We start from the raw sequence: 24,514 nt of genomic DNA, 5'->3' as shown, positions 1-24,514 counted from the left end.
AGAGACATTTAAAAAGCACTCAACATAACGTGCATCAGCACATCATTTCACCTCCCTATAGAATTGCCCTGTTTTTTAGTCACGTGTCTGTGCCACCATTCATTCTGCCATTCCCTGATTGAATGGCACTGAAACTATTTCCAGCCTTTTCCTTCTATAGACAGGACTGACCGATGATGCTCCTCTCCCTCCACAGTCTTATTCACTCCCATGGCTCTGCGTTCCCATTAGCTCCTGGCTTGGTGCCTGGCACACAGAAGCCCTCAGTTACTGGGGGTAAACAGACTTCCAAGAGACTGAACTCCTGCCAGTTGCATCCTGGACACTCTCCCTAGGTGTTTTAGCAACACCTTGAAACAATCTGTCTATACAATACTCATCCTCATAAATATACCCTCACCTCATCATACCTCCTGCCATTCCGGTTTAGTTGAAATTGCCAACCAAGGTTGAGACTGCCATGACCTTTTTAGCTCCTTCCCTCCTTGGATCCCAGCATTTAGCCATTAAGTTTTGTCAATGCTTTCTTCAGTCTGTTTGACCAGCAGAGTTTAACTCAGTGTGACTCAGTGTGTGGCTCTCAGCTAGATGCTGGAGGTGAGAGCCAAAGCCATAAGAGCAAGAGCAGTCAGGGCACATCATTCCAGTGGCTGTTATCACAGCCTTCCCACAGGGTCATACGTTGTATATAATCCATCCTCCATGGCACTGCAAGATAATCCTCTGTAAGACTGTTGACCATGTCTTTCCCCTGGTCAGAAACCTTTAGTGCCTTTTTCTTTCCCTTAAACTTCACCCTCCTGTCCCTGTCATTTACAGTATCCACACTCACCCATCATTTCAACTTCATGTGATTCCCCTGACTTCCCTTCACAGGGAAGTCAAAGTCTTGGCTCTGGCCCAGAGGTTAACATTTTTATGTAGGGACATAACTCTTTCATACAGATAAACTTGCTGTTATGCTCACTGAACTCTTGAATGTTCTTATGATTACAAGCAACAGAAGCCATCTCTCATTAATCTAACTAAAAGGGAAGGCCCCACGGGCAGCTCATAGGGTCCAAGAAGTTGCTGGAAGGCTGAGGGAAGGGCAGGAACCAACCTGCTCTGAGGACTTCTCTCAAGGTAGATCCTGATGTGGCCCCAGCAAATCTCAGGCTGAGAGTTTGCCTCCATTCAAGTTCCAGATTCTTGGGCAAGAGTCTGATTGTTCCAGCTAGGTAGTATCTAACTCCGAAACAGTCAGATATGGCCAGGGGGCAGGGGAACACAGCACAGACTTAGCCCCGTGGGATAAGCCTGTGTCTGGGACTATTCCCAGAGAAAGGAGCTCTTTGAAAGCCTGGCAGCCTCCCCAGTCAGTGCCAGTATCCCTACCTGTTTCTGGCTAGTTGGCTACCTTCTTGTATTTCTTGGTGTTTTTTCCTACCATTTTCTCTATCCCATCACCACCTCCTATTAACATTTTGCTTGCCTGTCAGATGTCCTCTCAGAAGTCACCTTCTCCAGGAGGTTTTCTATGATCCCTTCAAATGATACGCACTCTGGGTTAGTACCAGCTAATGTGGCAGGCACATTTTTCACATTATTGGATTCAATTTGCTAAAATTTGGCTAAAGATTTTTACATCTGTGTGCATGAGTGATATTGGTCTGTGGTCTTTTTGTAATTCTCTTGTTTACTCTCAGAGATATGCTCATTTTATGGAATGAATTGGAAGTATTCCCTCCTCCTGAATTTTCTGGAAGAGTTTTTGTAGAAGTGGTATTATTTCTTCCTTAACTGTTTGGTAGAATTCAGCAGTGAAGCCCTCTGGGCCTGGGGTTTCCTTTGAGGAAAAGTTTTTAACTACTCAGTTTCTTTAGTAGATATAGAGCTATTAAAGCTTATCTGTTTCTTATTGAGTGAGTTTTCATAGCTCATGTCTTTTAAGGAATTTCTCGTTTCATCTACACTGTCGAGTTTGTTGACATACACTTGTTCATTATTTTTTTTTTAACTTTTTAAAAATATATATATATCTTTATTGATTTCAGAGAGGAAGGGAGAAGAAGAGAGAGATAGAAACATCAATGATGAGAGAGAATCATTGATCGGCTGCCTCCTACACACCCCCTACTAGAGATTGAGCCCGCAACCCAGGCATGTGCTCTTGACCGGAATCGAACCTGGGACCCTTTAGTCTGCAGGCTGACGCTCTATCCACTGAGCCAAGCCAGCTAGGGCCATTATATATATAATTTTTATTTACTTTTAATTTCTGTAGGATCTGTAATGATAGCCCCTTTCTGATTCATGGTATTAATAATTTAGGTCTTCATTTTTTTTCTGATCAACTTGGCTAGAGACTTATCAGTTTTATATTAATTTTATTGAAATTTTTAAAGAACTTTCTTTTAGTTTTACTGATTTTTCTGTATTGTTTTTCTCTTTCTTATTGCACTAATTTCTGTTCTTATATTTGTTTCTTACCTTCAGCTCCTTACTTCAGATTTTATTTACTCTTTGTTGTTTCTTAAGATGGAAGGTTAATCATTGATTTTTAAGCTAATTTATTTTATTTTACTTTTTTAAATTAACATACAGTAAAATTAACTTTCTATGTGTAGTTTTATGAATTTTAGTACATGTATGGATTTGTGTGAGCACCACTATAATTACTGTGTTACAGTGTCATCAACCAAAAATTCCCTCAAGTTATTCCTTTTCAGTCATACCCTCCCATACCAGTCATTGATTTTTAAACTTTTATTTCATAAAATGAGTTCAGTGCTCTAAATTTACCTTTAAGTACTGCTTTAGCTGCATGGAATAAATTTGATGTATTTTTATGTGTTTTAAAATATGTTGTGATTTCCCTTCTGATTTTTTTTTCTTACCTTTGCTATCTTCTGTGTCATTTCTAGCTGTTTCTATTATTGATGTTTCTCCTGGTTTGGTTTTGTGGTACACACACACACACACACACACACACACACATATATTTGACAGTTGTGAATATTACAGTGTAGGATGCTGAAGCCTTTCTTCCTTTTGATATTTTTTGGCTTTGTCCTAGTACACATCCAACATTCCAAGTTTCTTGGAATCTGTTTGCTCCTTTTCAAAGCTTGCTTTTAAGCTTTATTGGTGTGAGTCCAAAACAGCCTTTAACCTCTGGCTCACTTGGCCCCACTCCTGAGGCAGTCCCCTTCTGAGGACTCTGCTCCGAGGGCCACCGTTAGGTGGTTAATCCATGGTGGCTGGTGGGCACATGAACTCTTCTCAGGCCTGGGTGAGCTCCAGGGGTCGTTCACCTGCTGCATGCCAGGAGGTCTTCTCCTTTTCTTACATGTGTGCACAGAGCAGAACTTAGCTGTCGCCTCAAAAGGAACCCTCTGCAGACCTCCACAGCTCTCTCTTCAGCTCCCTCTTCTCCAGTACTTTCTCCCTTCACGTCTATCAGCCTTGACCTCCTTCATCTCCAAACTCTGCCGTTTCATCTCATAAAGACCAAGGGCTTTTCTTGGGTTTTCTCTCTCTCTGCTGAGGCCTGAAAAATCTTTCCGTACAGTGAGCCGAAGCACTGGGCCCACTGCCTTCATTTCCTCTCTCTGAAGCTCACTCTTCTATGCTGCCTGTTGTCGTGTCCAGTGTCTCATAACCATTGTTTTATATATTTGCCTAGCTTTTCAGTTGCTTGAATCAGGAGAGTAAATCCAATCCATCTTTGCTGGAAGTCATGGCATTTAAAAAAAAGTTGTATTGAGGTATAGTTGATATACAATAAACTGCACATATTTAAGGTGCACAGTTTGATTAATTTTGGCATATGTATACACCTATGAAACCATCACTACAATGTACATAGCCATCACCCCAAATGTTTTCTCCTGTCCCTTTGTCACTCTTCTCTCCTTCTCCTCTTTCACCCTCTCCTCAAGCAACACTGAACTGCACCCTGTCACTGTAGATTAGTTTGTGTTTTCTAGAATTTCATATAAATAAAATCATGCAATATGACTTCTTTCAATCTACATAATTATTTTGGGATTCAACCATGTTGTTGGGTGTACTGATAGTCATTTCTTCTTCTTGTTGAATACTGTTCCACTGTATGAATGTACCACAATTTGTTTTTCCATTCATCTGTTAATGGACATTTGGTTTGTTTCTAGTTTTTGGTTATTACAAATAAAGCTGCTATGAGCATTTACGTACAAGTCTTCTATGGACATATATTTCCCTTTGTTTTGGGTAAATAAATACCAAGGAATGGGATGGGTGAATGTTATGACAGGTGTATGTTGATTTGTTCTTAAAAAACTGTTTTCCAAAGTGGCTATAGCATTTTGCTCTTCGTGTTTCCTCTTCCATTCTGGATTGCCTGGCTTCTGAAGGTAGAAAAAGACCGCATCTCTCCCAATGGCCCCTTGCAGCATCCAACTTAGCACCTGCATCAATTGGTCGGCACTCAGCCAGGTTGCTGATTGAGTGTCTCTCAGCCATGCAGCCACTCCCCTAGGCTGCTGCCTTCCTCACAGCCTGTACTCAGGGCCTCACAGGGAAGGTACTATCTGGAGGGTGAAGATGTTGGCTCCGGAGGGCCAAGGGGCACCTGGGTGAACTCATCTTGTGGGTAGCTGGCTTTCCCTATGGGCTTTCTTCCTGGAGCCCCGCCCTGTGTGGAGAGAGGAGAAGTCATGGTTTGCACGCACACTGCAGTACTCTTTGTTCAGTGCTGTGGCCCAGAGAGATCACATCCCAAGTCCTATCTGGGGAGCCTACCTTTTTTCTTGGGGATTTCTTCTTAAAAGAGTGGAACTGTGTATTTGAGGACATTTAATTTCTTCTTTTGTCCTACTAACACCATTTATTTATTCATTTGCCCTTCTAAAAGCTAATTGTGAAGCCCTTATTAAATGCCAGGCTCTATGATTAATAATGAGAATACAATGGCGAAACAAACATAATTTTATGAAAGCGAGCGTGACTGCTTTAAGGGAGCATGGTGAGAATGGTGGGAGGGACAGCAGCATGACAGGTGAGCGGAAACACATCATGGCAGATCAGAAGCTTAGATTGTATTCTGATGCGGGAGGCTCTGAAGGTTGTTCAAGGAAAGCATTGTGTAATCTGTGTGGCTTACAGGGGTTTGCTTTTTGCTTTCTCTTGAAAGTGACCATCTGTTTCCTCTGAAATCTCCTTTGGTTCCAAAAGACCATGTAATCAGGTAGATCATGATGATTTTATTCATGTGGTTATTCAACAAATGCATGTGGGCCCCAGCTGCATGCTAGGCAGTGCACTCAGCATGGGCTACAAACTCCAGGCCACCTGAGACCCTTGCCCAAAAAAAGCGTCAGTCGGGTACAAAAGATTTGTAAGGAGGCTGTGGCACAGTGGAGGCTGATGTGCCTAGTAGAGGGTGTGGACCAGACCCATGGAAGTCGGGGAAGATTTCCCAAGGATACCTGGGCCAAAGGTTCAGGGGGCTGGGGACAGAGTGGCCAGAAGGTTGAAAGGGTGACTGGCAGAGGCAGAGCAAAAGGGGGCATAAGAGCCTGTGATGATGCATCATCAGACAGATGGGCAACCTGCGCCTGGTGGGCAGGTTCTCTGAGATAGCAGGCTGGAGCCAGCCTATAGGGAATGGGGCAGGCGGGCAGCAGCTGTGAACTACATACTGCCAGCTGGGTGTGGGGGATGTTGAAGGGTGGTTCAGCCAGGAACTGATCTGATCCTCTGCATCCATCAGGATGGGTTCACGGTAGTTCAGCCAGAGGAGGGCGGGATGAAGATGTGGGCAGCGTTGAGGAGGTGAAACTGAAAGGCTTTCTCATTGTTTGACAGACATCTGCTGAGGACTTGCTACATGCTAGGCACTGTTGTGAGCACTAGAACAAGTTTGATGAGTCTTGTTCAAGTGAACAAGAAGGTAAATTGTGATTGTGTAGTAAACCGATGGTGGTGGTGCAAGGGTTACTAGCTAGAGTGGCCAGGAAAAGCTGCTGTGAGGAAGGAACATCTGAACTGAGGCCCAAAGAGTGAGTAAGAGTCAGCTCTGCAGAATCTGGGGCAAGAGTGTACTAACAGCATGTGCAAAGGCCATGAAGTGGGAAAGAACTGGTTTGTGGATCCGAAAGTAGGCCAAGGTGAGGCTGACCAGGGGGCCAGGACAAGATTGTGAAGGGCATAGAAGGCTGTGAAAAGGAATTTAGGTTTTATTCTGAGTTCAGTGGGAAACTCCTAAAGGATTTTTAATTAGAAGAGTGGCACAATGGAAATTTTTGAAAAGAACCCTCTAGCTGTTGGATGGAAAGTAGATTAATTGGGGAGGGGAAGTGAGTTGCAAGAGGGAAGGCTGGGAGGCTTGTTAGGAAGCTATTGCAGTGGTCCAGACACAAGCTAATGTGGATTGAATTAGCACATTGGCTGTAGAGATGGGGAAAAGTGGAAGGTTTTATGATATATTTTGGAGTTAGAGCCAAGTGAGCTGATGGATTGGATGTGGGGGTTGAATGAAAAGGACACTTGAGCAACTATGTGGGACCGTTTATTAAGATGGGAAGACAAGGAGAGGAGCAGGACTGAGGGAGGGGGAGTTCTGCTTGATTTGGAAGGAAGGCTGCCTGGCTCAGTGGTTGAGCGTCAACCCATGAACCGGGATGACAGGTTAGGGCTCATGCCTGGATTTCAGGCTAGATCCCCAGTAGGGGGCCTAGCGGAGGCAGCCTATTGATGGTTCTCTCTCATCATTGATGTTCTCTCTCTCTCTCTCTCTCTCTCTCTCTCTCTCTCTCTCTCTCCCTCTCCCTTCTTGTGTCTGAAACCAATAAAAACATTTTTTATTTTTTTAATGCAGGCTCTTTGTTAAAAAGGCAGGGAAAATGTAAAAAAAAAAAAAAAAAGTCTGGCTGATGTCCAGAACCTTGACTCATTGTCACTGTGTGGTTGGTGGTGCCATTTCTAGAACCAGCGAGCGTGGGCCATGGAACAGTTTGGGGAGGAAACTGGAGGGTTCAAGTTTGGTAAACAGAGGCCCAGGAGCCTGGGGGACCCACAGGGCAAATTGCCTAGTGGAGGAGCTACCACCTGGTTTGTGCTCTAGTCCTGGCCTGTGGGCACAGCGTCTGCATTTGCGGAGGGAGAGGTTGCGGTTTGTTATTGTTGGTGGTGGTGGTTAGTTGGTTGGTTTTTGGTTAGGCAGCAGGCAGTTAGCTGCACTTAACTTTCAACCTCTCTTTTCCAGATCCATACCCTCCAAGCAGGCCCCCTAATGAAATGGTCTCTTTCTGATAGATTTTTCATCATAAGACAATTTTAACATAAAAGCAACGTTAATAAAAACCAAATGTTAGCCCAGGCCTTCCAGTAAATCATAATAGATTAGATGCTGTACCGAAATGAATATCCCACAGTGGAAAGGGTTGACCGGTTGGAGGAAGGCGCTCCTTGTGATTCAATTGGGCCACATAATGAATTCTGGTTCATATCTGTAATAGAAAATGCAGGCTTCTCTCTTTGTCAGGTCTGCAGAGCCCTGGCCCAAGGAGGGGGGTGAGATTTGCAGCTTTTGTATTCTTAAAGGTTCCCCCACTTCACCCTCCACCCTTCTACTCCTGCCCCTCCATTTATTATTGTTTAACCAAGAGGAATCAGGCTTGTTTTGCTTTGCTGAGAAGTTACTGGAACATAGATGAGAGGTATGGGAAAGGTTGAAAGGTAATAGGATAAAGGGAGGCTTTCGCCATGCAGAGAGCTGGCAAAACAACATTTTGGATCTCGACTGACACATAATCAGAACTGGAAGTACATTGGAAATCAGCCCAACATCTGGTTAGCTTTCGAAATAGTTGGTCTATAGTTTTCCAAAGCTGGCAGTGCTTGCGTGACTATAGCCAAGGAGACCTTGCGTGGTCAAAAGAAAAAAAAATTATTTTGACCATTATTTTACCTAGCATTATTGTGGTTTCTTTATCCAGGTTTGATTGTCTACTTCTTTTTCTGGAACTTTGGTCTGGGTCTTTTCCACCCTTTGCTGGAGACTACTGTTAAGGAGGAAGAATCCAAAAATCAGAACTTAGTGGGGAAAGCTTAGTAACTGGTTACTGACACCTCAGAGTTACACCCTTCCCTTCTTTTAGGATTCTTTGAATTAGTTGGGAGCCCCATCCTCACCTCTCCTCTTCCCCTAGGGTTGTTGGGTGGAAGCAATGGAAAGGAGAGACCTATTCTGACTCATTCTGCAGAGCAGCATCTGACCCAGGCGGGAAGGGAGCAAGGAAGCACGTGGTCTGCTGGGAGTCTGAACTTGCTGTTGTGTCTTCCCGGGCCATGGAAAGTGCATCTGGGTTTCTTTGGAATTTGTCTGTCACTCAGCACTTAAGGGTTGAAGCCAAAAGGACAATATATTTCCCAGTGTTTATTTCAGTCAGAGGGAAATGGCTAGCAAGGAAACTCAATGAAGTTGGCAACAAAACCTGCCTTTCAGTGACTGAACACCAGTGAGTGTGTGTCCTCCCATACACACATGTACCATTTTCCCTTTCATATGCAGATCCTTGTCCTATGTGACATTGGCCTTATTCATGTTAGGTTAGGTGGCTCAGAAGGCGCCGAAGGAAATAAAGAGAGTTGATCAGAAAAGGAAGGAAGGAAGGAAAGTTTATTCTGTGTCCCCGGGAGACCCACGTACCCCCAAGGACAGGGCACTGTGGATTCACGCCAACAGGGAGGGGGGCACATTTTTTATACTGCGGTTGGGTGAGGGGCGGGACGTGAGCTGAGGTATTCTTTGCCGCAGGGATCATCACGGCATTCAACTAAGGAATTCTCTGCCGCAGGGGATGGGGTCGCCAAGCAGCTTGGCCGCAGTGGGGGCTGTGAGGATTACAGTGTGAAGTCCCATCCACCTACGCTCCAAGGCTTGTGGATGTAGGTTCTTAAGGAGGACCAGAGTTCACCAGGGTGAAGGGCTGGTCCTGGGAGTCCTGGTCGGTCGGCTCTGGCTTGGGCAGAAGCCTGTTCTCGTGTTCTCGGAGCAATTGCCTGATTAAAGACAGATATGGGAGATACATATCCAGGGGAGGAGGATCAGTAAGGAGACAGTGGTTGAGCAAGAAGGGTCAAAAGGGCTCAAGAAAGTGGGGCTCCTTGGTGTAGCCCGGATTTCTGGTTGGGGCCATGGGCAGGAGGTCCGGCCAGGAGCTGCGAATTTCTAGAGAGTGTTTAGTTAGATGGTCCAATAGGTTGGAATTGGGTGGCTATGATGAGAGTTCGAGCCAGTGACAGACAAATCCAGCAGGATGTAGAGGAGGAGGGATTGATGTTAGAGAGTAGATGGAAAGTTGTGTTGATGAGGGTGGGCATAGGAGTAGATCCAGGGTTCGTAAATAGAGAGTAACACTAGAGGATTTCCCATCCCAGACAGTAGAATTGATGACTCCCTCATCATTCCATGTTAAAAACCTGAGCAAAATTGGAGGGCCCCTTGCCAGGTAGGAGCCTGTGAGGAATGATGGGTCATCAGGTCCTGGATGGTGTCGCCGAATCTTCTTCGGGGATGGTGGGAGGCACTAGGTCAGCCTGAGAGAGGTAGGTATTGCAGTGAAAGTGGGAGGAATGTTAGAATGCACTGTTATCCAAGGGAAAAGGGAAGAGACGGAGCAGTGGAAGCCAGGGACCTGGAGACTAGAGAAAAGGCGGGGAGGGAGGAAGCAGGTCGAGTAGCCTGTTCCCAGGCCTCTAGCCGCTTGGATTTTAAAACTGCCGCATTTTTCCTTTGGGTAAGGTGGAGGGGGATAGGGCGAGGTCAGAGCAGTTTTCAGTTCAGAGGAGGGGACAGTCGTGGAGGAGATAAGGAGATAAGGCGTTCACAGTGAAGACTGTCAGCTGTCAATTTGTTTGGACCCAGAAAAATGTGTGGAGCTTTTGAATTGCTGCGCAGGCCTTGAAAGCCAGTTGCTAGCTAGGGTGGGATGATCAGAGTAGCCAGAGGGGTTTTAGAGGCCATGGTGGAGAGAGAGACGGGGAAAGAAATGAGGTACCTGGCCCAGGAGGAGAAAGAATGGAGATCTTTAAAGCAGTTTTTTTAGACAGAATTTTGCCATATGGTGTATCCTCCTGTTTCCCCATGGCTGATGATAAAATCCACCTCACATAGAATGTGTTACAATACCAGGTCTGTTTGGAGGAAAATGCTTGAATGGTTGAGGTAATGGAGACCCTTCAAAGTAAGCCAGAGCACAGTCAGATCATGTCACTCCCTAGCTGCCCTCCTGCCCTCCAGGAATTCTGGCATTGCAGCCTTGCCTGTCGTCCCCCTCCCCCCCAACATCTGCCTCACTTCCTCCCAAAGCTTCATCCCACCCTCCCCAAGCTCTACCACAGCTCTGCAGAATCCTCTTGGCCTGGCAAGTTCTGGCTTTCCATGTGCAGCTCAAGGTGAATCCAACCTGAGCAGCTCATCCCCTGAGCTGATCCTCACACAGCATAGCATGCCTTCTTCTAGCTTGATTCTTAGCTTTTTTAGCTAGTTTTCCTTTTTGTCCTTTTGTTCTTTTATTCTTTCTTTCCTCTTGGAATACAAACGATGCAGAAATACATTCAGCCATGCTCAAAGTAAAAATTCCCATCAGTGCTTGGTAATGACAGGCTGTAGTTATTGAACCATGACTACATACTTGTGACTGGATGCTGACAACAGCCCTGGGACGGGGTTACTGTAATTACCCCATTGCACAGGGGGGTTGGAGAGATTAAGTATCAAAACAAAATTCCTTCTGCAACCTGAACACAGTGCTCTCCACCTCTACCTGACCACAGTGTGGAAGGTACTCTGGGGAGACTGAGCCCCAGGATACTGTGAGGCCTTCGAGGTGATGGCAGAGAAGGAAGGCCCCTTACGCACCGCTTGCTGTGGTTGGCTCACCGTGCAGGTAGTGGTCTGCTGGGAGTCTGAACTCCCCATCTGCATCCTGTCCACCTTTGTAATCTCACCCTGGTTCTAACTGTGTAATCTCACCCTGCCTCTAATTTGCTCTGTGACCTTGGGGATGTGACATAACATCTCTTGTCCTTAATTTCCTCACTAGAGGAAGAGGTTACACTAGAACCTGGCCCTGTGAAGTTTGAAAGGGTTTCAAGTCCCCTGGAGTCCCCTGTCCCCTGTCCCCTTCACAGAGCTGCTAGTTGAGGAAAGTCAGAATAACCTTGGAGTGTTTCTCTTCCTGTCGAGAGAAGATTTTGCCACAGATTTTTATCATTTTTGACAAGTTCTAAGAAATCAGGGGCAATAAAAGGAAAGAGACAAAATGGAGCTCACCATAGAAATTCAAACCTTGGTCTGAGTCGTCTCTCCCTGCGTTTGCCGGCCACCACCACAACCCCGAGGGAGCCAGCAGCAGGGCTTCGTTGAAGTGGGATGATAGATGGTTCGGTCATAAAGTTGGGTGATGCTCTGGGCAGGCCGAAGAGCCATTTTTTCCCAGAACCACTGACTGACAGTTCCCAAAAGGGCCAGAAATGAAAAGATAGAGAGATGTTAAGACGGTGTTGACATCTCTGGAAAAAAACAAATGCCAAAAACATTTAGTTGACATTTGTGCCATTTAATAAACCAGAATGCTTCGGAGTTAGACATTTCACATCAAAATGGGATATAGAATCCACAAATTAAATTTTCATCGCAATCAGATTTTTTGACAGAAGCCATGGTGATGGGGCGTGAGAGAGAGAACTACCCAACTCAAGCCCTCCAGCCGTCCCTCACCCGTGTCATCTCCTTGGCATGACTTAGCCTCTGGTTCAGAGCTGGAAGGAACTCAATAAAACAAGATATATTGTTATGGTTTCTTACGTCAATGTGTGCGGGGGGAGTTACTTCGAATCCAGACAATCAGCTCTTCAATGCTATCCTCTACTATTTTGTCAAGGTTCTAAATGAAGCGTCATCTAGTACTCGAGGGACTGTATTTCAAGAGTTCCCAGAAGTGCCACCTTCCCCCCCTTTTGTAGAGTAACAGGAAGAGACGTGCTTGGAGCACAAACAATCTGTTCAGCTCTCCAGGCTTGGATCAGAAGAAATGTTTGTTTCTGCAAGTGTGTTTTCCAGAGCTTTCTTAGATGAGAGGATAAGGACTTGGAACGCCTCTCGTCCCACATTTGGCCTGTTGAAGTAGCCCTAACAGGTCTTCCTGTCGCCTCAGTTTTCTGGTCTGCTTTAGGGAAAATGTCACTCTATTCACAATTAGACTGCGTGCTCCTCCCTCCTCCACCTCTCCGGTCTTGTCTTTTGTCTTTTCAAAGCTGTTAGTTTGCACTGGAGAAAACATCATTCCTTTGCCTCTTAAAGACAGAGCCACTCCATGGATTTCATGGTATGTGTACCTTTCTGTCATAAGGTCTAGCCTCGTCTCTTTCTGCAATGCCACCCCCTGGCCCAGTATGGCGCCTGCTGCTACAGCCTGTGGGTACACGTGTTGAGTGGTGGGCCCAGCTCTTTTGAGTTCGGTGTTAAGAGCTTGAGGTGTGATTGTTGGGTATGACTGTCCTTTCCTTCCTGTCTGGTCTCTGTTTCTCTAGGTCTGTGTCCCCCACTGTGGCTTGTGTCTCCTACAGGAGTGGCACCCAGACCCGGCACAAAATGGCAATGAAGCACACTGTGTGAAAGTTACTCTGTTTTCCATTCCATTTCCATTCCCTCTGATTTCATCCAGAAGTGTGTTACCAATTGGGGCTAGTGTCTTCAATACCTTTTAAGCACCCGCCAAGCTCCCTGTTTAACAGACAGAGTAGGCCTCAGGCCACAAGTAACCAGTCAGCGGTCTTTGGTTAAAATGTAAAAACATTTTATTTTTTATTTTTTTGTTGTTATAGTTACTGTCAATATTGCAGCAATCTGATTTCCTATTGACATATAGTGATAGAAAATGTATGTTTTATTTTTTTGAAGGTAAGTTTGCTTTTACATATATATATCATTTTATTAATTTCAGAGAGGAAGGGAGAGGGGGAGAGAGAGAGAAACATCAGGGATGAGAGAGAATCATTGATCGGCTGCCACCTGCATGCCCCATACTGGGGATCTGGCAGCAACCCGGGCATGTGCCCTGACCAGGAATTGAACTGAATTCCTGGCTCATAGGTCAACGCTCAACCACTGAGGGACTGGGTAGGAAACATATCTCTCTATATAAAAGTCTAATATGCAAATTGTCTCCGGAAGTTCGACTGGGAGACCGATCACTCGCTATGATGTGCACTGGCCACCAGGGGGCGGCACGGAACAAAGGAAGGCCTCAGCCAGCAGCCTGAAGTCCCTGATCGTCCCTGATCACAGGCCAGGCGTAGGGAACCTACACGTGCATGAATTTCATGCACTGGGCCTCTAGTCCTATATAATAAAAGGGTAATATGCAAATTGACCGAACAGCAGAATGACTGGTCGCTATGACGCGCACTGACCACCAGGGGGCAGATGCTCAACGCAGGAGCTGCCCACAGCCCGCCAGCCAACCTCTCAGTCCCTTCCCCTGGCCTGGCAGACTCCGATCGCCTGTTGGGGAACAGGGAACCGGGGTGGGTGGTGGTGAGGAGTGGGGCCAGCTGCCGGCAGGCAGGGAAGATGGCCCTGATCACAGGCCAGGCCTAGGAACTGTACCCATGCACGAATTTCGTGTGCTGGGCCTCTAGTGTTTTAATATTTACCTAAGTTCCATTTACAGAAAATTCGAATGTAAGTTATAGTATGAACAGCACACAGCCGTGGCAGAAATCACGAAGATGCACCATGGATGGTCAGGGGTGGGGAAGCCCTGCTCTAAAGGCCTTTTAGGATGCAGAGGACTTGCAATCATGTGGCTCCACTTACTTACAACTTGTTCCTTTCTCCATTCCAGGCATGGAACCTGAAAAACTAGAGCGAATCCAGCTCCCAGAGCCCAGTGCTGCTGAGAAGACCGTCTACAACCACCTACTGGCTGAAAGACTCATCAGGATCATGAACAGCGCTGCCCAGCCAGGTGCCTGGAGCATGTTGGCTCTTCACAGGGGTGGCGGAGTTAGAGGGATCAGGCCTCCCCACTTGGCCCTTCTGGTGATCCAGGCAGATCTCGACCACTCCCTCTGGCATGCACATCCATGACTGGGCCACCCGTACCCTCCATCTCTGGGTCTCCTCTCTTTCTCTCCCACCATGGTGTTTGCGCCACACCCTGTTTTCTGTCTCCTTTCACACCCTTCTTTGGTCAGTTTTGCCAACATCTGCAGCCCTCATCTTGGGATAGCCCAAAGCCGTGTTTGAGCTTGAACTAAGGCTGAGAGTGTGAATGAGTGGGAAAAAGATTTGGGTCAGATGCTTTTGATAATACAAGATGTGCCCAGTGTCTGGTCTTGTCAGCCTGGTTCTGAATTTTAGTCAACACCGACCTGCCACAGAAGGGCTACAAATAGCAGGCAGAATGATCTAGCACAATGATTCTCAACAGGACCACCTTGCCTCCCAAGGGACATTTGGCAGAGCCCGGAGACAGTTTGGGTTGTCACAGCTTGAGAAGGTGGTGCAACTGGCATGGAGTGGGAGAGGCCAGGGGTGCTGCTAAACATGCCACAATGCACAGGACAGCCCCACACAAAAGATTGTCTGACCCAAGATGCCAAAAGTGCCAAGGCTGGGAAACCCTGATTGCAAGGCAGATTCTCTGCAAAGGCAGAGAGGCTAGCAGGTTGGAGTGAGTGCATGGGAAGGGGTTTGACTGTGATGTGGCCCAAATGAGAGAACTGCTGAGCTAAGCCATGAGGAGCAATCCAGGGAGTGGGCCCAGGTCAGGTTCAGGAAAATGGCCGGGGAGGGGGTTGTGATTGCAGACAAAAACTTCAGGAATAAAGGGGAGTGGCTCCAACTAGTGGCAGAAGCACAGAGGAGTGCCCCGGGAGGGAGTGCAGGTCTTGGAGAGCCAAGTCCGTGGCCCCAAGAGTGTCAACAGGGGATCAGTAAACTCCCTCTGTTTCCCTCATGAGACGAGCCCAGTGGGAAGAAGTCAGCTCATTGTGGCAGGAGCTTACAAAGGGAGAAGGGTCTTGGTGGAAAATCCCATTCCATTTCCCTGGAGGCAGCAGAAGGGGTGTTTCTGACCTGGCCAACTGTGCGGCTCAGTGGAGGGGCAGGCAGGAGTGACACCGGGCTCTGGAGAAGCTACTGAAATCTGAGGAAGACAGATGGGGGCGTGCTATGTGGGCAGGGAAGCAGCGCAGAAGTGGGGCTAGTTCTGGGCCCGTGGGGCTGCGGCAGGGAGAATGACTAAGCTGAGACTACCAGCTTTTTCCCACACAGCCCTGGGCTTGTATCATGCTTAGGAAGGTCTGTTTCTGCTTGCATATAGGCTGTTCATTTTTGTGCAGACAATGCCCTCTTCTCATCTGTTTCCCATCTGACATGAGGCATCAAAGGATGGGCAGGGAGGTATGCCGTGGTGTATTTGCATTGATTTTTCCTAGTGGCCCTCCTGGTCCCTGTTGATACAAACCCAACTCAGACTGGCTGAAACAATACAAACAGAAACAAACAGAACTGTTGGCTTATGTAACTTCAAGTGTGTTGGGCACTAGCTTTAGGCACAGCTGGATCCAGGGGCTCAAGCACTGTTTTGAAGGCAGCCTTTGGCCTCTGCAGCTTCTGTGTTGGCAAGATAACTGCCAGCAGCTTCAGCCACCCCTTTCGCTGCTGGGGCCTTAGACATGCTCTAGGAGAGGCACTGGGTAATCTGGTGGAAAGGGGGGCTTGGGACTCAATTTGCAGAACACTTTACCAAAAATTGCAAACACTGGTAAGAACGGGGAAGTGGTCACTGTGGATTAAAATGCTTGTGCCACTCAGGGCCACATCACTATTCCTGTCCTCTCTGTGCCCAGATGGTTCCAGCAAGTTGTGGAAATGAGCCTTACTAGCTCTGACTGGCCCCCTTGCCCATTCCCTACTCAGTTACTCTGACCCAGGGTAGAGCACCCTGACCAGCCTGGGTGATGTGCCCACCCCTAAGATGGCAGAAGGGAGACCAGCTCCACCCAAATCACATGTGCAATAGTGGGGCTGGTGCTTCCCAAAGGAAAGTGAGGGTGCTCATTCCTAAAGAAAAGGAAGGAATGCTGGACAAGCAAAGTAAGCACAGAGGCCACTTCCTAGACCTTCAGTACTGATTAATTAGTGCCTTCTTTTTCCTGCATCCCCTCTCCCGATGAAGAGACTAAAGGGGAATATTAGGTCTAAGCGTTTTACTGGGAACGTTTAATTATAATTGATTGGGAAAAGGGTTGGCAAGGGTCATCCCCACTGAATGCCAGGGGCCGTGAGCAGTCAGCTGATTAGCTAACCTGTTAACCTCAAAGCTGGAAGGCAAGAGGTTGTGATTAAGGGCATGTAGCCCTGGGTGTGCGACGCTGACCCCGGTGTGCTCTGCAGATGGGAAGATCCGGTTGACGACACTGGAGCTGAGCTGCCTGCTCCTAAAGCAGCAAGTTGTGACCAGCACGGGCTGCATCATAAAGGACGTGCACCTGGCCTGTCTGGAGGTAAGGGACCTCCCTGCCCGCAATGCCCGTGAGCCACTGCCACCTGGAGAGTGAGAGGGAGCTCTGGTCCGTGGTGGCCACAGCACCAGCAAGTAGCTGGGCCCAGTAGCACTGATGCCCTACTGCAGCCCTGTTCCCACAGAACTTCTCTTCCTCTGGGATTGGCTTGATGTGAATTTTAGTAGTTTATGTTATAATTATTTGGCTCTTATTGGGCTCCAGGATTTAGAAATTCTTCTTTTCGTATTACAAAGGTTTTATACATATATGAACAAATACATACATTTGTTTATAGTTTATTGAGCTAATATCTATATTGTTTTAAATAGCTTATATGGTTTTCCCTTTATTTTCCATGTTTATTTTAGAAATTTAGAAAGTACAGTTGTTAAAAGTAACTATAGTTGACATTTTGGTGTGTGTGTCTTTCTAGATACACACCTACATTCACACAGATTTTAAAAAATAAAAAGAGCCATGACCATATTTTATAACCCATTTCCCCCCACTTAGCTGTATATTAACAGCTTTGCATGTCACAATGAATCACCTATCCTCTGCTCATTTATAATTTTGAGCTCTTTCTCTTTCTCTTTCTCCTTTTCTCATTAAAAACCACTTATAGATTAAGGATATTTGCCCCATATCTGTCTGTATCCACTCAGATTTTAGAGTCAGTAATTTACCCAATTCGCTTGCCTCCATGACACCTGCCTCCGCATCTTCCCTCTTTACAGGGTGCGAGAGAAGAAAGCGTTCACCTACTGCGGCACTTTTATAAGGTAAACTGGCAGCGCACGGGGCTCGGCAGGGTGGTTGAGGTGTATAAACAGGATTGTGGAGTCTGCCCTGTACACACAAAAGTTGCATGTCTTCAGTTGTTTTGCTACCTGTGGTTCTGAGTCAAAATGCTCAATTTCATAATCTCCAGAGCAGTGGTCTCTCAACTTTTCTGCCCATGCCCTCTTATCAGTACAACTTTCGAAGACTCACCCCTAGTATGTGACAATTTGTTTATCAACTCAATATGAATTTGTTTATGGATGGACTCATATGTAAATTATGAATTATATCTATACATGCTCACATGACTAAATTATATATATGAATTTATATGTTCATGAATTATATTTGCTTATACATATAAAATTACTTGTGAATTACATATGAACTTATGAATTATATACATATATATTATTTATATACATTTATGCTAAGAAACTTCATACAGGCTTCCAAACATTTGTCATGAAGTTTAGTGAGATTTTTGTCAAGGACCATCATGACTTTACAGTATCGGAAAAATTTGAAGATTTGTGTTTAGGTTCTAGGTGATTACTTTTTAAATATCTCATTGTGATGGTTTTTATTAACTCTTATCTTAAGGCATAGTATATTACTTGGAAAAGCTTATCATTTGTCAGCAAAAGTGGATTAATCCATATGTCAAACTGTCTAGTAGATTTCTGATTTTTGGCCTCCATATCAGATCTCTCCAGATCCGGTTAGTGATGGTTCCCCCAGTAATTTAACCGATGAAGAGATCCTCTTAGGAGATGGTGTCAGTACTGCTGTTTCATGTTCCTCTGTGCTTCATTTTTTGTATTCTCTCTAAACTTCTGTGGATTATATACATATATGCAAGAAGTCTTTTTCTTTGCAGGATACTCTTTTGTTTAAATTTACATATCAAATTTTAAAAAGTTGTGTTTCTTTTGATTTCAAAGAGGAAGGGAGAGGGAGAGAGAGACAGAGAAAATCATCGATTGGCTGCCTCCTGCATGCCCCCCACTGGGGATGGAGCCCACAACCTAGGCATGTGCCCTTGGCCAGAATTGAACCCGGGACCCCTCAGTCCACCCGCCGACACTCTCACTGACAACAAAGAGGTGTTACCAGACAGCCCCCTGAGGGGAGGGCTGTTTCCAACCTCAATCCTTGTCGTCTGATATAAATGAATTTATACAAGAGACCTTGACTGTGTTGTGATAAAGCCAATTTATTAAAGCATGGCAAGCAAGTCTATCTTCCGGCCTAACATGCACAGATGGGCTCTCAGCTAATCTGAAGAGCGAGTTGGGTGGGGGTCCAAGGCATTACACACCCTCTTGTCTATAGGCTTCAAAATTTCTTAGCTGAATATTTTGGTACAGATTAATTCTCAAGGTCCCTTTTTACTTTGTTGTGACCTTCCCAGAATTCTTGAGAAGCACCTGGCAACTTTATCTCCGCCAAGCTTCAAGACTGCTAGCTTTTCTGCTTAGGGAATAAAACTCTGAGGCCCTTTTTTTCCTTTCCCCTTTCCCCCTCCTTCCTCCACCTCTTGTTAGGGAGGTTTTTAACCATTTGCTCTCAAGTGTCCTTGGCTGGGAAAGATAATGACTTATTACTTAGAAGCTGGCTGCAAATTGTCAACACCATTTGGCCTTGTTTTAACTTTCCTCTCTCAGTTTCCCTATTCCTGCTGCTCTGGAATCCTGTAACAAAAGGAGAGCTTATACAGCAGGTTCTCTCATAACATTTTGTTCAATGTCACTTTTTAAAAAAATATATTTTATTGATTTTTTACAGAGAGGAAGGGAGAGGGATAGTTAGAAACATCGATGAGAGAGAAACATCGATCAGCTGCCTCCTGCACACTCCCCACTGGGGATGTGCCTGCAACCAAGGTACATGCCCGTGACCGGAATCGAACCTGGGACCCTTGAGTCCGCAGTCTGACGCTCTATCCACTGAGCCAAACTGGTTAGGACATCAATGTCACTTTTTTATAATGTTGAGGGGAAGAAATGGATTCCCAGCCTGGGCCACCTGTGGAGTTTGCATGTTCTCCACGTGTCTGCAGAGGTTTTCTCTAGGGTCTCCACTTTCTCCCACATCTCAGAGATGTGCATGTGGGGAGAATTAGTGTCTACACTGTCCCAGTCTGACTGCGTGTGGCTGTGTGAGTGGCCTGGGAAGGGCGTTCTGTACCTGAACTGCCAGGGCAGGCTCCAGCCACCTGTGACCCTGACCTAGAATAAGTGGGTTAGAAAAGAATGATCTGCCTGGTTTTTATTAATGTTTCTTAAATGTTTAATATTAGAAGTGTTTTGGGGTTTTATTTAGAAATTTGTGATGTTTCACTGACCAGAGATATGCTATAAGAACTTAACTCTTGTTTATATCAATTGACCTTTAGTAAAATCGATTTCATTTTATGTCATCTCACTGAAAGTCAGTTTCCTAGAACCTATCGACAACATTGAGGACTTGCTGTATTTGAAATGTAGCTCCCTTCTCCCACCCCAGTTTTCTCTTTCATCCTAAGTATAATATCTCAGAAGCTTTTGGGTTTTCAGGGGCTTTTATTTCTGTGGTTATTACCTGGTATTTACACCACACAAGAATATTCGAAGTTATCTGTAGATCTGATAACTGGAAAAATATATAAAGGACCTATTGCCTTTCCCATATTGACAGTGTGTGGGGTGTGTGTGCCTGTCAGAGAGAGAGAGAGAGAGAGAGAGAGAGAGAGAGAGAGAGAGAGAGAGAGAGAGATTCAGGACTTATGAGAGAGACAGGACAGTTCTAATAGTCATGATACATTCAGCTGAATCTCCCAGCCCCTCCCTAGCTGTGGTCCTGTCCAGTAGTGATCATAATGACTGTGGCGATAACACTCAGCCCTGACTGAGGGGCAGGCTCTGTGCTCAGCTTTTTCTGTGTGCTTACTCATTTCATCTTCACAAAGACCCACACAGACAGGGGCTGCCATCCCAGTCTCTCAGGGAAACAAAGAGTCTCGGTGAAGTGAAGCTGGGACTTGGCCCCTGGGTTATGTGTTGGAGCCAAGTTCATACACCAGCCTGTTTTGAGAGGGACCTCCTAGACCAGTGGTAGGCAAACTGCGGCGCACGAGCCACATGCGGCTCTTTGGCCCCTTGAGTGTGGCTCTTCACAAAATACCACGTGCGCGCCCGCACATACAGTGCAATTGAAACTTTGTGGCCCATGCGCAGAAGTCGGTATTTTGTGGAAGAGCCACACTCAAGGGGCCAAAGAGCCTCATGTGGCTTGCGAGCCGCAGTTTGCCGACCACTGTCCTAGACAGTCCTCAAGGCTACAGAACCTCAAAGGCATGGCTCAAAAACAAATGGAGCAGGCCTATAATTTTAGTGTTAAGCATGTTTAATTATACTCTTCCTTTCAGAGATGTGGAGCCTCATAGTTTTAACATGGCAAGTTAACCAGGGTTCCCCATTCCTCAACCATGCTCGACAAATAGAGGATGATAAACACTTGAAATGTTAACCATTTTAATATTTTAATTATCTATGGTGTTTTTTTGGTTTGTATTTTTAACTAACTGCCTTGACAGAATAAATCTAGTTACATATGCTTAAGCAAGGGAGAGAACTGTTGAGAGGTGCAATTTGATATCTGGGCTTTCGTTGGAGCATGTGTTCATGTTCACGTGTGCATTTTACTTCCTGGTGATTTACGAGAACTCTCTAATGAGAAACAGATGGTCCCAGAAGCCGTGAACTAAAGTTCATAATGCTTTGTTGTTTATGGGGAGAAATATGCATAATTTTCTCTTCCCTCCCTTCTAGGGAGAAGAAATTTTTTTGGACATGTTTGAAGATGAGTACAGGAGCATGACAGTAAGTGAGGGGCCAGAAGCACCTGTGTTCCCGCAAAGCTTGCCCAGCCAAACCGAGAGAGAGGGAGAGAGAGAGAGAGAGAGAGGGGAGAGCACTGACTTGGGGCTTTCTGCTCAGATTGCAGAGATTGGTAGGGAGGTAAACTGGAAATGGTGGTCCCCACCACTTCGGAAATTTCAGATGACATTCACTCCCCCTGAGCTGGGCTGTGTCCTAAGACAAGTCAGAAAGATTCACTTTGATATGAATAATATTTGACTAAGGACTTAATCTATGTCAGGTGTGGAAAGCCTGTGATCCATGTTAACCCTCTCATCCCCATGCCAACCCAGTGGAGGAGCTCCTATCATTAGCCTCCTTTTACTGATAAGGAAAGGAGAGTCAGCTTGAGTGAGGTGCCCACATGTGCCAGCCAGAGAGAGGCAGAGCAGCTCGCCTTCCGGTCCTTCTCTCTATATTATGCCACCTCCTTCTTTGCCATGCCACCAGAATGTTCTGAAATGTTCCTTGAGTTGCAGTGCCAGTCTAAAGCTTTCCTTTTTTTGCATCTAGCAGGCAGAATTGTGGGAAAAGATCGGTTTAGCAGATTGCAGCTTTCTCTGTGTTGCTCCTTTGTCTCTGCATTCCCAGCACCTGCCCCTTAGTTGACACTCAATAAATAGATGATAAATGATCTTTTTCATGGAAATCACTCCGAAAAGAGTGAAGTGATTCGGGAAGTTTATAATAAGCCTAAGTGTTTAAAGTGTCCAAAAGAAAAAGGCAGGCAGCATGCACCAAGTGGCTCCCCGGCCCATGCACCAGGTTTCCAGACAGCTGGGCCCTCCCCACAACCCTGCCCTGCTTAGTTAGCTTTGGTTAGGAGGGACAAAAACTGTGACTGAGGCCACATTCTAAAAGACACAGAAATAAGCTTGTGATGCTTTAAGGAGTACAATGAATTCTATAGAAAATTCACCTTGGTGAAAGTCGTTCCTTTATGATGCCAGGTATAAATGAGGTGTCAGTGTCCACATGTGTACAGTAAATGGTCAGTACTTATGCAACAGTTCAGGAGGGGAGGGGAGGTTACAGTGTCTTAGTAATCAGAGAAGGCCTGTGGAGGTGGTGTGGAAGGAGGAGACAGCTCCGCGCCTGACTGGCCCAGTGGCTGTGGACATCTGCCCTTCCTCTGAGCTCAGTATTCCCCTCTGTGATATGGGGCAGCACCAGCACCCACCATCCAGTAGGAGGTGAGCCCTGTGGTGCCTGCCACTTAGTAGATGCTCAATAAGTGGCTTTGTTATATTATCCCAGGTAAGATGCTAAGGGGGCAAGGAAAGTAGAGGGGATGTTGGTCATGTGATGCAAATCATAGGAGGGCTAGAGCCAGGTAAGCCTGGGTTTGTGTCTTGGTTCTGCCACCAGCTCACTGAGGGGGCCCAGATCCATTCCTCAGCTTCTCTAAGTCTTTTTTCTCATTCGAAGATTGGGGAACATTACCTCCGCAGCTGTTGGGGAGGGTTAAACAGAATCCTACATGCAAAGCCTTTAGCTTGTCGCCTGCCCCCTAGTCAGCTCTCCTTAAATGCAAGCTGCCGTCACTATAACCGTGTCATCAGCTGGAAGTACCAAGAGGAGGAGGTGGGCAGCAGTCAGGCACATCCACGTGGGGCTGACCACCCTGAAGGGACCACAGTAACAGGACCAGCCTCCTTCCTAAGGACCCCCTCCCTGCTGGGTGGAGGGGAATGAGGATGAGCAGGGAGGCCATTTCTCAAGAGCGTCAGAGCTGTCACTTCCAACGAAGGGAAAATCTGTACCTTAGAAACCAAAAAAAGGCCCATCTCACACATCTGCCTGCCTCCAGGCTTCCCCTCAGTCTTAATCCCGGGTTCATGTGCCGAACTACCTGTGTGACCTGCCCTGCCCCCTTCTCCTTCCAGTGAAGTCTCTGTGATGTCTCTCTTCCAGATGAAGCCCATGAACGTGGAGTATCTCATGATGGACGTCTCCATTCTGCTGCCCCCCACGGGCACGCCACTGACGGGCATTGACTTTGTGAAGCGGCTGCCATGTGGTGACGTGGAGAGGACCCGGCGGGTGAGTGGGAGCTGGACGTGGCCTCTCCTGGCAACTGTCTGCCAGGACCACTCACAGAGCAGGGAAGAAAGGTCTCTGATCAGGTCATGAGTCTGCCTTCCCACACAAGTGCAGACAGTAGGGAGACAGACAACGCCTGCCATACCCCTCAAGAGGAGAAACTTCCCAAGCAGCTGCCTCTGCTAAAGCAGGGATTGGAGTCCCATTGCTTCTGGCACTGGTTGGGTTGCAGACAGACTGCCTTCGCTGGTGCAGGCCCTCCCTGAGCTTGGGAGAGGAAGCCAGGGGCCAGGTCTGCACAGGACGTGGGGGAGTGAGCAGAGCCAACACAGTGCAGATGGGGCTGGCGTGGAATCAGCCCAGCGAGGCTCAGGACCCCCCAGGATGGTGTGATGTTAAGGTATCTGAGGGATCTCGGGGTGAGGCACAATGGAAATGGTGGTTCTTGCCGGCCTGCGGGAGAGACCTGTGTGAAGGGTGGACTAGTTCTCAGAACCCAGCTGGAGTGTGTGTTTCCGTTATCAGCGTTTTTTTCTGAAGCAGTCTCATGGGGCTGTTCATGGTATTTTATCTCCCTCGTAAGATTACACTTTCTTTCTTAGAAAGCACCATAACCTTTTCCTAGAAAATCATTCCCTGGAGACGTGAATGCTAGTGGATAAATTAGTGGAATTCATTGCACCCAACTCTCGTTATCAGCCTGTATCTTCCTCTGAGTTAATCTGCTTGTAACCAGAGCAGCTGAGGTGTTTAAGATTTGGATTATGAGAAGCAGGAGGGACCTGCTAGATCTGCCTCAGACCAGAGGGTTCTGTGGCCTTCCTCCACCCAGCTGGCAATTTTGCCACAGAGGCCTGGGGGGCGGGGCAGAGGAAGTGGGACCCATGTGTCTTAAGTCAATCCACGTTCCTTGCTGCCTGACCAAACCCACAGGCCTCACCACAGAACACGCCCTGTCCGAGCCAGTGACGCCTTCCTTCCGTGTGCTCCCAGCCAGCGCTGCAGGCCCTGCGGCAGGCACACAATTGTGTTTGTGGGTGGTGGTGTTTGCACTGGGCATTCTTGGCATCGGCTTTTACAAGAGACTAGTTCTGACAGGTGTGAGTCATATCAGTGACTCCTTCATGGTGCAGGCATGCTCGCCCTTAGCCTTGGGTTGGTCAGGTGCTCCCCAGCAAGGTTACAGTGAAGCTGAACCCCCCGAATGGGCTGCATGTCTCTGAGGTTCCCTAGTCTTT

At 46.7% G+C, this 24,514-nt stretch overlaps 1 protein-coding gene across 3 annotated transcripts in view; it reads left to right on the top strand.

Moving 5' to 3' along the window:
• Nucleotides 1-24,514, top strand: part of CLEC16A (C-type lectin domain containing 16A) — a 227,042-nt gene that overhangs the window by 75,975 nt on the left and 126,553 nt on the right. For all 3 annotated transcript variants that reach the window (XM_070412976.1, XM_070412975.1, XM_070412977.1), the window contains exons 13-17: nt 13,881-14,003; nt 16,439-16,548; nt 17,286-17,330; nt 21,144-21,194; nt 23,148-23,276. In XM_070412976.1, coding sequence (XP_070269077.1) covers nt 13,881-14,003; nt 16,439-16,548; nt 17,286-17,330; nt 21,144-21,194; nt 23,148-23,276 — 458 coding nt within the window. The remainder of the gene's footprint in view (nt 1-13,880; nt 14,004-16,438; nt 16,549-17,285; nt 17,331-21,143; nt 21,195-23,147; nt 23,277-24,514) is intronic.

The sequence above is a fragment of the Myotis yumanensis genome, unplaced genomic scaffold (genome assembly GCF_028538775.1).
Source record: "Myotis yumanensis isolate MYYU_CA2020_CCGP unplaced genomic scaffold, mMyoYum1.0.hap1 SCAF_4, whole genome shotgun sequence".
NCBI classification, from domain to species: Eukaryota; Metazoa; Chordata; class Mammalia; order Chiroptera; family Vespertilionidae; genus Myotis; species Myotis yumanensis.
This window is presented reverse-complemented; position numbering and strand designations above follow the sequence as displayed.